The sequence below is a fragment of the Panthera uncia genome (assembly GCF_023721935.1).
Source record: "Panthera uncia isolate 11264 chromosome A1 unlocalized genomic scaffold, Puncia_PCG_1.0 HiC_scaffold_16, whole genome shotgun sequence".
Taxonomy (NCBI): Eukaryota; Metazoa; Chordata; class Mammalia; order Carnivora; family Felidae; genus Panthera; species Panthera uncia.
Genome location: NW_026057576.1, coordinates 49,120,472 through 49,136,882, shown reverse-complemented (window position 1 = coordinate 49,136,882; position 16,411 = coordinate 49,120,472). Strand labels below are relative to the sequence as shown.

Genomic DNA, 16,411 nt, shown 5'->3' with positions numbered 1-16,411 from the left:
CAATCTCATACTTTTCTTTCAGAGTCAAAATTTACATTTATTGTTTTGGTTACTAGCTGTAGGAAACAAATGCATACTTCTGTTTCTTCCTCTGCTGTTAGAGACTCTGTATTCAGCTATAAGCCCAGCCAGGATTCCCTACACAGTCAAGTTCCTCATTTATAAAGGAGCTAAATGTCCTTTACTTTTTTTTTTAATGTTTACTTATTTTTGAGAAATAACGAAACAGAGCACAAGCAGGGGCAGAGAGAGAGGGAGACACAGAATCCAAAGCAGGCTTCAAGCTCTGAGCTGTCAGCACAGAGCCTGACATGGGGCTCGAACCCATGAACCATGAGATCATGACCTGAGCTGAAGTTGGACGCTTAACTGAGCCACCCAGGTGCCCCTAAAAGTCCTTTTTAAATGATAAGAAACACATGACATGAAGCACAATAATATAGCAAGTCTTTTAAAATAGAAAAGTACAGTTTTATGTACATTTTTAAGCCTCATTAAGTTTCTCTTTTCCCTAAGCGCTTCTTCCAGATTGTTATATTTTATATTATGTTACCATTCATATATTTAAGCTGATTTTCATTTTTCTACTAATCTTCCTTCAGATACTTTTAAAATAACAGTCTTTAATAATCAGTCTTTCCATTTCATCAGTGTGTGCATTTTCTTCAGAGAACTAACATGGCTTATTTACATTTAAATTTGTTTTTACCTGCAGAAAAACATTCTATTAAAAAGTCTCCATATTTTCTCATCCAGAATAGTGTTCAATTCAACTGAACTGACAGATTTTCATGACGATTTTTGTTCATTGTTCTTTGCTTTAAAATGATATATCTAATGTTCAACCTCACTAATCAGGGAAATGCCAAACAAAATCACAATGAGGTATCACTCTACACCAATTAGAATGGTTAGAATCAGAAAGACAAGAAATAACCAGTGTTGGCAAGGATGTGGACTAGAAGGAACCCTCGTGCACTATTGGTAGGAATGCAAACTGGTGCAGCCACTGTGGAAAACAATATGGAGGTTTCTCAAAAAATTTAAAATAGAAATACCATATGATCCAGTAATTCCACTACTGGGTATTTACCCAAAGAAAATGAAAACACTAATTCAAAAAGATAGATGTACTCCTATGTTTATTATAACATTATTTACAATGGCCAAGATATAGAAGCAACCCAGGTGCCCATCAAGAGATAAATGGATAAAGAAGATGTGTATACACACACACACACACACACACACACACACACACACACAGAGTAGAATATTACACAGCCATAAAAAGAAAGAGATCTTCCCTTTTGTGATAACATGGATGGAGACATAGAGGGTATTATGCTAAGTAATAAGAAATAAGTCAAACAGAGAAAGACAAATGCCATATGATTTCGCTTAAATGTGGAATCTAAAAAACTAAACGAAACAAAAAAGCAGAAACAGATCCATATACAGAGAACGGTCTGATGGTTCTGAATGGGGGAAGTAGGCACAAAATGGGTGAAGGGGAGTGGGAGATACAGGCTTCTAGTTATGGGATGAAAAAGTCACCAAAGTGAAAGGTATAACATAGGAAATCTAGTCAGTGGTAATATAATAGCTTTGTATGGTGACAGATGGTATGGCTCACTTGGGGTAAGCATAGCATAATGTATAGCTGTGTGGAAGCATTATGTTGCACACCTGAAATTAAAGTAGCATGTGTGTCAACTGTACTTCCATTAAAAAAAATAAAAATGTTTAAGATGAGGTATCTCATTCATTAATAGAATAAAATCTATAGCTCATAGAGGTGATTTCTAGGCAAGATGTTGTAGGTAGATTCTGTCATTTTTAAAATTTGTATTTGTGTAACCATAGTCCTGTTATTTCTTTGAATATCTTATCAGTAATTTATATTTACATTAGGTTTGTATATATGTGTGTGTTTTCTTAATTATATGCTTTTGCCTCCTTTAAAATGTATATAGGTCCCAAAGGCAAACAATTAGAAGGAACTGAATGTCCACTCCATGTTGTTCATCCACCCACTGGGGAAGAATTTGCTCTGGGCTGTGGAGTGTGCAGAAATGCTCACACTTTTTAGAACACTCAGATTCCTTTGTCTACAGAGAAGAAGTTGCCTTCATCCCCCAAGTGGATGTGGTAAAGTTTAAACTCTGCTCAGGATAAGGACGGGACCATTTTTACATCCATGAAAATGAACCATTCACAGTGCAAGAAGGATGCCAAATACCATGTACATAATTCTTGCTATGGAAAGTTTCCCCATTATTTCAGTTTATTTTCTTTTGAACCAAGACATCAAACTTGTGAGGTGTTTGCATGTGGCCATTACCGTCATTGGCCTGTGAAGCATTGAACATTTATAGATAATTGATATAAAAGAATCGCCATGCCCATGGACTAAGAATGATGCTGGCTTTCAAGCAAAAAAGAAAAATAATCATTGTTTATTGTATACTGCCTTTTTTGTAATCCTGTATAATTGCATCACGGGTGGGGATGAAAAGAAGAATATTCTGGTTTATTTCCTAGACTGTTATTTAAAAAAAAAAATTGTGTTAGGACTGGCATATAAATGTAATAAGTATCACACTGTATATAAAGATATCAATGTTTGTTCTGTATAAGAATTACTAAATTACAAATGCAGTTTCATTTAAACTTCTAGGTTAAGTTGAGCCTGAAATTTTAATGAAGTGCAATACTGAGTGTGCCTCATTATCTTGCAGCTGTAAACATATTGGAATGTACATGTCAATAAACCACTGTACATTTTTATACAGTGATAAAGTCTAACAACTGTGTGAGGTGTTTCTTCAGAAACAAAATTTAAATACCTTTAAGGTCTAAATTCCATCCAATTTTCCTTGTAAAAAAATTCACTGACACAACACAATGATAACTTTCATAACTCTTAGGGAAAATAAGACTAGTAATGAAGTACATTTTGGAATCTTAATTAAACACTGGGAAGAACAAATAAATATATGTATTAATAAACAGACACATGCCAAAGACGGGAAAAAAACCATCTAGGAAATTGACCAACCTCTACCTTACTAACCAGAACCTTTTTGGACTTTTATCATCAACAAAATCACTTGTCTCTTCTTCACAGACTACAGTGTGTTTCTGTGGATCTTTTTTTATAGTTAACTCATAAAATTGACAATTGTTATTTATAAGTATCATAAATCAGTTTCTATTTATTTCATGAGAATGACAAAAGTTTTTTTTCAGTTTTGTTCTATATTCCCATTGTTGGAAATACATAAATTGATGCGTCAATATAATCTTTGCCTTGAAGAAACTTAAAATGAAAAGATCAAATCTGAACACAGGTAACTCTTTAGAGAATCTTCTAATAAATTTCATAAACATGCCCAAGTCTTACCCTTCAGGCTTTAGGAAAGATTGCTGTTAATGGTTTTTGTTGTTGTTAGGAGAAGAATAGCTGAGAGGCCATTTGAGCTCCATCTTGAAGAATAAGTAGCATTTCAAGGGGCAGAGAAAGGCATGAGAAAAAAAATATGTAAGCAGAACATTCTAAAATGTAATAGAACAGTGTGAGTAGTCTAACTCCTGATGTTGGAGACTTTACTGCAAAAATAAAATCGGAATATCACAGATTGATCTCTTCATGATGCAGTTTGTGGATCTGCTGAATGTGCAAGCTCTTGGGCTTGCTGAGCAAGGAAGAAGGTCCCCCTTAATCTAAATAAGATACATCTGACCCATCACTGAAAAAGTAATAACACTTTCTTTTAAAATCTCTTAAGCGGATTATGCAAACTCCCTTTGCATTGGGTGATATTGCCTCAGAGTTGCAAGCAGTTTTTAATTGCCCCAATGTGTTTGAAAGCAGGAGTAATCTGTTGTCATTAAGGGCACTCTTGGTGGTTCCAAGCCAAGCTAAAAGGGTTGCAGGCAGAACTAATCCACTCTGAACCTGCAGAATACCTTGGGTTAATATTTCATGAAGAAATCTTGAGCTTTAAGAAGAAAAGTGTTCTGAAGGCATGTTTATATCCTCAAAGGGCCAATTGGGACTGGCTGCCTGTGTTCAAAAGAGATTCGAGAACCTTCAGGGCAATACAGTCTTTTTCTTCAGAACAAGTCATTGTGCCATGAGGATGTTGGGCAACAGGCATCAGAAAGGGATGACCCTGCTCCCGAGACAACCCCTCAGCCCCAGAATCTAACTCTCAGGATCTACTTAGGAAGCTGTGTCTCCCTTCTTCCCCAGTCCTCTTCATCCCATGCCAAGTCCTGTGGGAGAAGACTGAAGGAAGGTACAGGCTCAGAACTGACTTTAAATGTTTCCAAGAAACACAAAGTAGGAGCAGAGATGGAAGCTGTTCCTAGGAATATCCAGGACACCTGGAGGGGAGAATGTGGTGAGGCCATTGTAATTACAGTGGATTTAAAATCACAGGCCACAGGAATGAAGCCAACCTTCAGAATGTCACACAGAGAGGAGACATCACGGACGCTTGAGAACTGAAAAGAATACCATTTTGTATCCATTAACTTAGCTGGCAGATTGATCAGTTCCAGTGTGTGAATTGGCATGGAAAAGAAAGGAAACAGGAAACTAACAAGATGCTTGAGTAGAATGAGCCATCTCAAATCAGCATTCTAGAAATCAAAAGGATAAAACTTACCTTTGTTTATGAGGATGCTATATTTAATCATATCTCAAGCATCTCAAAACCAGAGAACATAACTTTAGGAATAACTTTAGGAATAAGTTATGACAAAGCACAGAAGGGAAATGCCTTGGCATGCTTTTTGGCTCAAGCGTACTCTGCACCAAGAAAAAGACAAGAAACAACAGAATCACAATAGCAGGAGTTAGGGAATCCGGAAAGAAACCCTTTTCTGGTATATTTGCAGGCCTAGGAAAAGCCATGTTTTAAGCAGTTTTCTGGCCAGACTGCTTAGGTCTAAAAACTCTTAGAGTCCATAAGCTTACTTGAAAAATCTGTATTCTCTGTTCACTTTCCATTCACAACAGGTGTTGATTCCCCTTCTTTTTCAGACTTTTCAGCCCCAACGTCTCTCCCCACTTGGTCACTGAGTTCCACCTGCACATGGTCATGTGGTTCTGACAGTAGCTCCCAGATGGGACATTGCAGCTCGTTTTCCTGAAAAACACCAACAGTACTTAAAGAGCTGAAATTGAAGCCAGAAGGCTTGGGTTTGGGTCCTGCGTCTGCCTCTGCCAACTTGTGAACTTGAGTAAGCCACTTACCCTTTTTTAATCACAATTTCCTAGAAAAAAATAATACCTAATCTAAGTCAAATGAGAAAGTATTTACACAAGCACTTTCTCCCACAATAAAATCTTAACTTGAAAGTGAAAGGAGAAAAGAACATTTATTCAACACCTCCTAAATGGCAGATACCAAATTGTAGGCATTTCATTTAATCCTCCCAGCAATTCTGTAGGCTACAGCATGGTTAATCTCATTTCATGACTTTAAGGGCTTAGAGAAGTTAAATGATTTGCATCAGATCCCAGCTAATCTAATCTAGATTTGTCTGAAAAAAAAAAACCCTGAGATGTGAATCCAGTTCTTTTTGTCTCTAAAACCCAAGCTCTTTCTCCCACATCATGCTATTGCTATTACATCACCAAACTGGTTCAATGACAAAAAGTAATTTATGAAATAGTAACTGGACACTTGCAACACAGGCAAAGTTACAAAGGGAACATGACAGTGTTTGCCTCCAGAAGCGTGCAATCTAGATGTGGAGGTGCACAGCTCAGATCTCCTTGTGGGGCGGCCCCTACGTCACAGAGCGTGGTTAGCTGACAGCCTCCAGCTCCACACCTGCCACAGCATTTGGTCCAAAGCTGCACTCTCCCCGGGGAAGCCCTGGCCAGTGGCAGGGCTGTGGAGAGCTAGGACCTGGCCATTTCTGCCCAAGGCAGCGCTCCCTTCTGGGCAAACCACCAGGACCTGGGCCAGCCCAGACTTTCTTAGAGCCGCGCTACAATTGGAAGCTCTTCCTACCCGACCTTCCTTCTCTCTACCATTTCATAGATGCCACACCCAAGTCACAGTCTGACGGCCCTCCATTCTCACTGCACCCTTGCCCTTTCATCTCTCATAGGCACTACCCCAAACAGACTTACTGCACTTCTAACTCTATCTTGGCATCTTTTCCCAGAGGGCCTGACTGACACAGGAGGGTACTAGATTTTAAATGACTTACTCACAGTGTCTTCATTTCACAAATGACGTAAGGTAGCTTAGAAAAAATTCAGAGACTGTAATAGGTAAATACTGAAGGGAGTTACGCTGAAAAAAATTATGAAAGGAAACCTAAGGTTAGAGATGAGTGTCAAGTAAGTAACCACATAGTCTTAGGTAGTTGCTAGAGAACAGGCCAAAAATTTTGAAACAAGTTTCTTGGCTAACAAGGCAAGACAGGAAGCATGTTCAGTTACAACTGGCAATGTCCATTTCCTCAAAAAAAGCAAAGTGCAGGTATATGAGCCTAGTCTTGAATGGATCATTTTTTTTTTATTTTTTTAATGTTTATTTATTTATTTTGAGACAGAGAGAGAGAGAGAGAGAGAGAGAGAGAGAGAACAAGTGGGGGAGGGGCAGAGAGAAGGAGAGACAGAATTCCAAGTAGGGATCAGAGCCTGATGCAGGGCTCAAACTCATGAACTGTGAGATCATGACCCGAGTAGATATCAAGAGTTGGACACTCAACTGACTGCACCACACAGGCACTCCAAGAATTGATAAATTTTGACAAGCAAAAGTAGGAAAGAGCATCCCAGGGAGAGAGCATGGTAAAAACCAAACCAATGATGTTTCCCCTGAAGTGGACGTAAGCTGTTTTGCTTTATTAATCCATTTAATAAATATTTGAGCACCGTTCTGTATCCACAGTTGACAGTGCATGCTCATGAGGGTGGGAACTGTGTTCCCAGCTGCTTAGTAACCATGATTTACACATAGAAGTTACTCGATGAACATGAATATGTGCAACGTGGTGGGCCAAGTGCTAGAGATAAGACCTTCACAGAACACAAATACAAAAGCGTGTAAATAATACACTGTTGTTAAGAACTATAATCGAGGTTTTCTAACGAGAGAATATTTGTTGAGGGCTTACAGTAGCCAACCCCTGTGCCAATGCATGAGCATGGGAGGCAGAATAACAGCCTCCAAAGATGCCCATGTCCTAATCCCCGGGAGATGTGACTAGGTGGCCTCTAGCAGCAAAAGGAACTTTGCAGATGTGATTAAGGGTATAGGCCTTGACATGGGCAGAGTTTCCTGGATTAATCCAGCAGGCCCAGTGTAATCACATGTGAGTCCTAATATGGGAAAAATGTGGCAAGAAGAACAAAGCCAGAGAAAGAGCCTAGAAGACCCTACACTGCTTGGCTTTGAAGATGGATGAAGGGGTGAGCCCGCAAGGAATGCAAGCAGCCTGTCGAAGCTGCAAAAGGTAACGAGACACATTTTCCACTAGAGCCTCTAGATGGAATGCAGCTTTACCAGCATCTTGATTTTAGCCCATTTGGACTTTGGTCTCCAGAACTATATACATTAATAAATCTGTATTGTTTGAAACCACTAAGTCTGTGGTAATATGTTACAGCAGCAGTAAGAACAAATACAATGGGCTTCATGGGCATTATCACACTTTCTCCTTCCACAAACCTGTGAACAACTGTTTTTCTTTGGCAGATGAGGCAACTCAGACTCACAGAGGTTAAACAACCAGCCCAAGGGTTTGCAAAGATTTAGTACTAAAAGGCAAAGAATTGAAACTATCGAGTTATTTTTTAAATTGCTTACATATTGAAATATAATAGTTGGGACTGACTTGGTTAAATAACACATATTATTAAAGTTCATTTTACCTGTCCCTTTTTACTTTTTTTTTAATTTAGAAAATTAAATTTTTTTTAATTTAGAAAATTTTAAATTGCATCTGTGACCTGTATATATTTCTAATAAACAATACCGGCTTAGAATCCCACTCTCAACAGTCTGAATTTTGTCACCGATCTTCAGATTTTTTTTGAGGAAAGACACGTGTTTTGGGAAGATAATGCAGAAAATGGGTCAGACAGTGGCTTGAAAGACAAGGTTCCTGTCACTTCTTCCCTTTGAGAAGCTTACAATCTAACCCTAGACAGAATTAAAATAGAGATGGCCTAAAACGAAATAGTTTCATTAGGCTATTTTTCTCTGGAAAAACCCAGAGAAGTGGTGTTGCTGAGGCAAGCCATCCTAGAGGAGTGAGCGTCCTCACCAGAGGAATCAGAACCAGTAATAATGATAGCAGCGCTGACTAACATTTACTGGGCATTTACTGTATGCCTGCCGCTGACCCACATGCTTTACATGCATTAACTCAGTTCTAATGACAACTCTGCGTGGTAGATATTGTTATTTTTATTATTATTATTCCCACTTGACAGGTGAGGACACTGAAGCACAAAAAATGTCGAGTAGTTTGTTCCAGCTTGCACATCCTGTGAACGCAGAACAGGATCTTGGGAGAGCCGCCTGCCCCTCGGGAAAGAACTGCATGTGTCTTTCTTATAGTAAGATTGTGGTGGACCTGTCCACGTGGATGGCAGGAAAAAGAGGCAGTCATCATGCCCACTCACTTTCCCGGGACTCCAGCCGAGCCAGGCCCATCCCAGCCTTCCACCATCCCTGTATAACGAGGCAGAATCACCCTCAGTTAATGGCAGCTACGGAGAAGATGCCACTTCCCACCCACGTGCCCAGACATGGGACACAGTGAGACCAAATTCCACAGTCACCTTTCAGGTAAAAGGAAACATCATGTGAGACCCAAGGAGGAGCCTTTCCAGGTCACGTGTATACTGGTTGGGAGTTTTGATTGCAAGCAAAAGAAAGCAAATTCAAAATAACTTCAGTAAGCAAAAAACAAACAAAACAAATGCAATCGCTGGGATACCTCCAGGGCTGGGGGCTCTGTCTGGCTGTGTCTCTTGTAGGTCCTCTCTCTGCATCTATTTTTTTTTAATGTTTATTCATTAAAAAAAAAAAAATTTTTAATGTTTATTCACTTTTTACAGAGAGAGAGACAGAGCATGAGTGGGGGAGGGGCAGAGAGAGGGAGACACAGAATCTGAAGCAGGCTCCAGGCTCTCAGCTGTCAGCACAGAGCCCCATGCGGGCCTCAAACTCACAAACTGTGAGATCATGACCTGAGCCGCAGTCGGACGCTCAACCGACTCAGCCACCCAGGCGCCCCAATGTTTATTCATTTTTGAGAGAAACAGCATGAGTGGGGGAAAGGCAGAGAGAGCGGAGGGTGGGGATAGGGGATCTGAAGCAGAGTCTGGGCTAACAGAAGCAAGCCAGATGCAGGGCTCGAACTCATGAACCATTAGATCATGACCTGAGCTGAAGTATGGTGCTCAACCGACTGAGCCACACAGGTGCCCCTCTCTGCATCTATTTTGTTCTTCTTTCTCACTGCAGAGCATCTCAATGCAGAGCATCCAGACCATGTGGTAGAAAATGACCACCTATTGCTTCTGGGTCTAAATATTACAAGTCCAAGCATTCAAGGAAGGGACTACTTCCTTCCTTCCTTCCAGAATTAATTCTGAATTCCTTGGGGCAAGACTGTCTTAGACCGGATGCATAGGGGCCAGGTTCACGAGCTACAGGAAGCTATGACTAAAACCAAATAGATGGGGAAGGGCTCCCCACCAAGGAGCTGCTAGATAGACATGTGAATAGGTGTCCACTACAGATGCCCTTACAGACTTCAGTCCTGGATAGGAAGTGAACATGATGACCTTCTAATTATGATTCTGTGGTCTTTTGTTTTTTTTTAAGAATTACTTTTTTTTTTTTTAAGTTTACTTATTTTGAGAGAGTGAGAGTATGCAAACAAGGGAAGGGCAGAGAGAGAGGCAGACAGAGAATCCCAAGCAGGCTCTGCACAGTCAGCGCAGAGTGCAACTCAGGGTTGGATCTCACAAATCATGAGATCATGACCTGAGCCAAAATCAAGAGTTGGATACTTAACCAACTGAGCCACCCAGGTTCCCCATGATTCTGTGAACTTACTAACTCTGTGCTTTTCTTGCCACTTGGATAGATTGCTTGCCCCTCTTCTGCCAAATCCCATTACTTTCTTCAAGATTTGATTCAAAACTGACCTCTTAAATGAATGAGCTTTCCCTGTCTATTCCTATTGTAGGAATGCCCTCAGCACCTTTGTATACAATGTTAGTCTTATTATTAGGAACCTATTCATACATAGTTGTACATAACATTTTCTAATCTCACCAGTGGGTGTTATCCCAATAGTTTAGACAGCTATAGAAGGACGGAGACCTTGGTTTTTTTTCCCTCCTTTGCAACCACCAAGCTCCTTGTAGACAGTAAAGAAAAAAAAGGAGGAAGAGAAGAAGAAGGAAGAAGAAAGGAGGAGGAGGAAGAAGAAGCAAGGAGAAGGTGGGAGGAGGAGAATGAGAGAGAGAGGAGGAGGAGGAAGAAGAATGGAAGGAGGAGGTAGGAGGGGAAGAAGGAGGAGGAGGACCACAGGAGCTACAGTTTCTTTCTCCTGTGTTCTATGAACAGATTTCCTGTTTGCCGTGAGGTTTCCCATTCCCAGGAGGACATGTGAAATTGGTGAGTCAGAAAAGCACAGAAGTCTGTATAATTTGGGTCCTCTGGTCCATAAGCAAGCTCACTTATAACTATTTTCTTGTCACCATCCTGTTTACCTCTTGAGATTCTCCCCTCCTTGTGACATCAAACTGCCTGTCTAATTATTCCCCATGACAGATTTGAATCACAATAAGGCTCATGTTCAGGCACTGCAGGGTGTAATACCAACATAAGCCCTGTCCTGTCCTATTCTTTCTTTATTCAAAGAAACATTTACTGAGCCAGGAACTGTCGTAGGAGCCTAGGATCCATGAACAAAACAGACCCCAGGTTCACATTTTCCTAGCGCTTATATTCTAGTAAGGGAGACAGACATTAAACAGATATACATTATGTCTATTATATGCCAGCTGGCAATATGTGTTGTGAAAAAGGCAAAAGGACAGGGGCCTCTGGAGTGTTATTGTCACTTTTGTTTACTTTTTGTCTTATTTATTTAAATTTTAAATATTTATTTATTTTTTAGTTTTAGTAGTACATTATTGGATTTGATTAACTAATATTTCTTTTAGAACTTCTGCACGTGTTTTTGTAAGACAAGTGGGACTATAGTTTTCTTTTCTGTATTTGGTTTGGGAATCATGATTATACTTGCATCATGAAATGACCTGGGGGGCGCCTGGGTGGCGCAGTCGGTTAAGCGTCCGACTTCAGCCAGGTCACGATCTCGCGGTCCGTGAGTTCGAGCCCCGCGTCAGGCTCTGGGCTGATGGCTCGGAGCCTGGAGCCTGTTTCCGATTCTGTGTCTCCCTCTCTCTCTGCCCCTCCCCCGTTCATGCTCTGTCTCTCTCTGTCCCAAAAATAAATAAAAAATGTTGAAAAAAAAAAATTAAAAAAAAAAAAAAAAAAAAAGAAAAAGAAATGACCTGGGCAGCTTTTCCTCTTCATCTTTTTCTCCAGTAACTTGTATCAGATAGAAGGGTTAACTCTTTCTTGGAAATCTGGTAGGGCTCACTTGTAATTCCATCAGGGCCTAGGGCTATTTGGGGGGAGAGGGCTTTGATAATTACTACAAAGACTATTGTTTTATTCAACTTCTCTACTTCTTCCTGCCAACTTAGGCATTTTATATTTTTCTAGGAATTAATTTATCTAGGCTTTCAAGTTTATTAGTTAATATATCATACTTTTATAATTTTAAATATCTGTGGTGGCTGTATTTGTTTCTCCTTTTAAAAATTCTATTCTTTTCAATTTGCAACCTTTTTTTTTCTTAATCAATCTGACCGGAGTTGCATCTACCTTATTCACTTTTATTTGAAACAGCTTTTGTTTATTATAATCTTCTCTATTTTTTTTTCCTATTTTATGGATTCCTGCCCTTGTCTTTATTATTAAATCTCTTCCAATTATCCACTACTATATGACAAACCACTCAACGCTTAATGGGTTAAAACAGTGTATTATTATCTCTCAAGTTTCTGTGGACTCACTGTGCACTGCTCCATGAGGCTTTGTCTTTTTATAATATGGTGACTGATTGTTCTGACACACTATGCAAAGAGTAAGCATTCCAAAAGACCCAAATGAAGGCTGTAAGGTTTCTTATGATCTAGCCTCAGAAGTTTTAAAACATCACTTCTGTCTTGTGCTACCAGTAAAGCAAATCACCAGGGCAAGCCTGGGTTCAAGGGCAAGGTGACTGGACTTCATACCTAATGTGGGGCACAGCATGATGCTGTGGGGAAGGGAGGAATACGGGGTGGCCACCTTGTAGACTATCATTATACATTTGTTCTGAATGTTTTGGCTTTTTCCTGCTTTTCTTTTTCTTTCGACTTATTTATTTAAATACTTTGCTTTTGTTGAATTGTCCTTATTTCTGGATAGCTATATTTAAAACTCTGAATTTCATTTTAAGTGTTGGTATAGATGTTTTTCTACTGATGTATGATTAAATACTAATATATGTGGTATTTTAATTATCTTAAAACAAAGACATTTCTTAATCTCTGTTATGATTTATTTTCTAACTCGTGTAGTAATTTATTTTATTTAGTTTTTAAACAGATGGCATTTTTAGCTCTTCTTTCATTATTCATTTCTAACTTCATTGCATTATGGCTAACAACCGTAGTTTGTATTATACTGAAACTCTGGATTTTACCCTCTTTTGTGGCTTAATACATGGTCTGTTTCATAAATGTTTTGTTTCTCTACAATGACTCTGCAGTATAAAATTCCATATACCCAAGAGCTTAAAGTTACTGTCTTTATTTTTCAGCTCTACGATGATTCTGCTTATATTTTGCCTGCTTGATGTATCAGTTTCTGAGGTGGGTGTGTTAAAATCTTCAACTAGAGTTGTAGATTAATCTCTTCCTGCAGTCCTATCCGTTGTTGCTTCATGCATTTTGTACACTGTGAGGTGCATATACATTCATGACGATGCCATCTTCTTGCTCTATTGTTTCCTTTATTAGTACTGTTACTTTTATTAATGCATCTTTTCCCTTATATCATTTGGATTGACTTCTTTTTCATCAGCTACTAGGATTATTACTGCAGATTTCTATGTATTCATTTATTTTCAATTCTATATATACTTCCCACATGGTTATTATATATTTATATTAATCATATACATGTTTGTGAAATTCATAAAGAATGATTATTTTAAGACTAGATGAGTATGAAAAACAAATGAGAAATTTGGGGAATAGAATTTTCAATTTCGGGGTGCCTGGGTGACTCAGTTGGTTGAGCGTCCAACTTTGGCTCAGGTCATGATCTCACAGTCCGTGAGTTCTAGCCCTGCGCTGGGCTCTGTGCCGATAGCTCAGAGCCTGGAGCCTGTTTTGGATTCTGTGTCTCCCTCTCTCTGACCCTCCCCTGTTCATGCTCTGTCTCTCTCTGTCTCAAAAAAATAAATAAACGTTAAAAAAATTTTTTTAATAAAAAAAGAAGAATTTTCAATTTTAGTTCATAGCTGGTATGAACTCTAGATTGGTGGCAAAGAGAAAATCAGTGAGTTAGAAGATAATACATAATGTAACAAAGAGAAACAAAGAAAGAAAAATATGAAAGAGCAGTTAAAAGACATAGAGGATGAATTGAGAGGAGTGAGCGTGAAGTCCGTAACAGCAAAATGGAGGGGTTGATAGGAAAGAACTATCTGAAGAGACAGTGACTTATATGAAGACCGGAGATGAGTTTGCAAGAGAAGTTGTAACTGAGATGTGTGCATAAAGACGGAATTTTAAAGATCTTTATCCTCTTCAAAGAATAGCTGGCTGAGCTCACAGGGAGATGAATAATTGAGTAACCTGTTTTAGCTTGAGCTCTAGGTTAGGAAAAAAGTCTTTCTGAGAATTCATAACCATGGCTCTGCCCTCACACAGGTTGGCACCTGAATTTATACTGTCATGACCCAAGAACCCAGGAGTCAAGAAATTATTATAAAAAGTTGTTCCAGGCTAGTAATACCCTGCAGCATGTAGCAGAAGCAAACACAAAAAACCTCCCTAGAGTGACACACCCTTAACCAGGTTGCACAGGATTCCTACACCTGAAGCTTCACAGAAGATGAACTCATAATCCATAAAATACATGAATAACAACCCACCATGAACAAACATTTACAAAAATCAGGATTAGACCCCCAATTATTTCATGTGATTAAAATGATTAAAGAAAAAAAAAAGAATTAAAAACAAGAGAAAAAAATCAGAAAAAATCAAGCAGATGTGAAAAAGATCCAAGTGTCACTTTTAGAAATAAAAAATATAGGCACAGATTGGCTTAATAGAAACTATACCGATCTGAAGAAAAAGTGACTTGGCAGACATATCTGAGGTAATTACAAAGATTTTAGTACAGAGCAATAAAAACATTAACAATATGAAATGAAGAGATATGGAGGCAATCCTGTCATGCAGAGTAAGTCCCAATAATTTATGCAGACATCTCCCCACTCAAGGAGATGGAGCGTAACTCCCCAACCCTTTTGTGTGAGATGTGCTTAGTGATTTCCTTCCAAATGGTGAAGTAGGGAAATGGAGGGAAAAAAGTAACTTTACAGTGGAGTAACTTGACCTCACCCTAATTAATATGAACATTAAGAGGGATTAAGTCCTTTTGACAACATGTAGCCTTGACATGATGTGATGAAAATGGTACTTCATACATCTGTGATCTTCCTCCCGGTCTAATCATGAGAAAAACAAGAGACAATCCCCGATTGAGGAAAACTATACAAAATACTGAAGCAATATTCCTAAAAACTGTGAAAGTCATTAAAACAAGGAATCAAAATAGTGTTTTAGGAGCTACTCAACATAACCTAACCTATCTTAATCAGTGGAGTGCCAAGGTGAACAAAAGTCTGTAAATTGTCATACGTAACATGACTGTGATATGTCAGAATTATAGCATCTTTAGCAATAGAAAAAATACAAGGTCAAATGCTGATAAAAATGGTCTCTATTATCCTCATTCACACATGAAAATAATACTGTAGGCACCTAATAAAAATTTTAAATGTCAATTTTTTCCATGATGATCTCATTTATTCATGCAAAAATTGTATATTTCCAATTTATATTGCTTCCAAAAGTATTTTATTATGTCTATTTCCTCATGAAGGTAGTGGGAATAGCCCATCCCTGGTAGAGGGGGTACATTGTCTGTAGAGAATTTAAAAGCAATAATAATGCTGACTAAATATTGGTATGCCTTTTATTATCACATATATTGGCAATGCTAAACAGGATTAGCAATAAAACATTCTTCTGTGCTGGACCAAACTATCCCACATACACCTTCTTCTTCCTTCCCCTAAAATGGCATTGATCTTGACTAATACAACTAATAAATGTAAATAAGTATTGACTGATTTAAAAATAAACACAAGTTTTAAAACACAATTTGTGGGGCGCCTGGGTGGCTCAGTCGGTTAAGCGTCTGACTTCGGCTCAGGTCATGAGCTCGAGGTTCGTGAGTTCAAGCCCTGTGTCGGGCTCTGTGCTGACAGCTCAGAGCCTGGAGCCTGTTTCAGATTCTGTGTCTCCCCCTCTCTCTCTCTGACCCTCCCCCTTTAATGCTCTGTCTCTCTCTGTCTCAAAAATAAATAAACGTTAAAAAAAATTAAAAAAAAAAACACAAGTTGCAAAAAGGTCAAATAAAATCATTAAAACACAGTAATAGGGAAGGAGAGGGAACATTCAATACATAAAATGTGTCAAGATCCTCCCCTTCTTTAGGGAGAGAATAGACTAGGAAGAGGATTTTAAAAGGGACTACAACTGGGAGTGTGAGAGTTTTAATAACTTCCTATTACTACTCTTCATCATTTAGTCACTGAGGGGGACCTAAAAAATGTTGCAGTTCAGGTACATCCACGTTATTATGTTGCTAGAGACTTTGTTCAGCTTGATCTGTTGATCAGATACCAGGCCCTTAACAAAAAACACCCCTATTTTCCCACACTGAATCTTAATGTAATTTTACACATGGCTTCCTAGCTTGATTTTTGCAATGGAAGAGTAGAACGGTCTCTGGGCATCACTGCTTTCCAGACTCTTACATATGGGTCAGATCATTGACAAGACCTCTCTGGGTGAAAAATTACTTTCTTTTTATTTTTGAGGGAGGAAGGAGGAATGACACATGATTCAAGTTATGATTTTGTATGTAAGGACATTTCTCACTTTAAGAAAACCCAGCATCCCAAATCCAAACTGTTAAAACAAGCTAAGTTG

General features: G+C 38.8%; 2 protein-coding genes across 10 annotated transcripts in view; one reads left to right on the top strand and one right to left on the bottom strand.

Annotated features, from left to right (window-relative positions):
* The window catches only part of MYCBP2 (MYC binding protein 2), a 283,512-nt gene extending 280,701 nt beyond the window's left edge, over positions 1-2,811 (top strand). For all 8 annotated transcript variants that reach the window (XM_049647093.1, XM_049647092.1, XM_049647095.1 and 5 more), the window contains one exon: positions 1,977-2,811. In XM_049647093.1, coding sequence (XP_049503050.1) covers positions 1,977-2,092 — 116 coding nt within the window. In that variant the 3' untranslated portion in view covers positions 2,093-2,811. The remainder of the gene's footprint in view (positions 1-1,976) is intronic.
* The window catches only part of CLN5 (CLN5 intracellular trafficking protein), a 56,952-nt gene that overhangs the window by 8,501 nt on the left and 32,040 nt on the right, over positions 1-16,411 (bottom strand). The window contains exon 4 of one of the 2 annotated variants that reach the window (XM_049647107.1): positions 4,806-5,159. The exons of the other annotated variant lie outside the window; for it this stretch is intronic. Within the exon in view, the coding sequence (XP_049503064.1) occupies positions 5,110-5,159 (50 nt within the window). The 3' untranslated portion in view covers positions 4,806-5,109. Of the gene's footprint in view, positions 1-4,805; positions 5,160-16,411 lie in introns of those variants that run through there. 2 annotated transcript variants of the gene reach the window in all.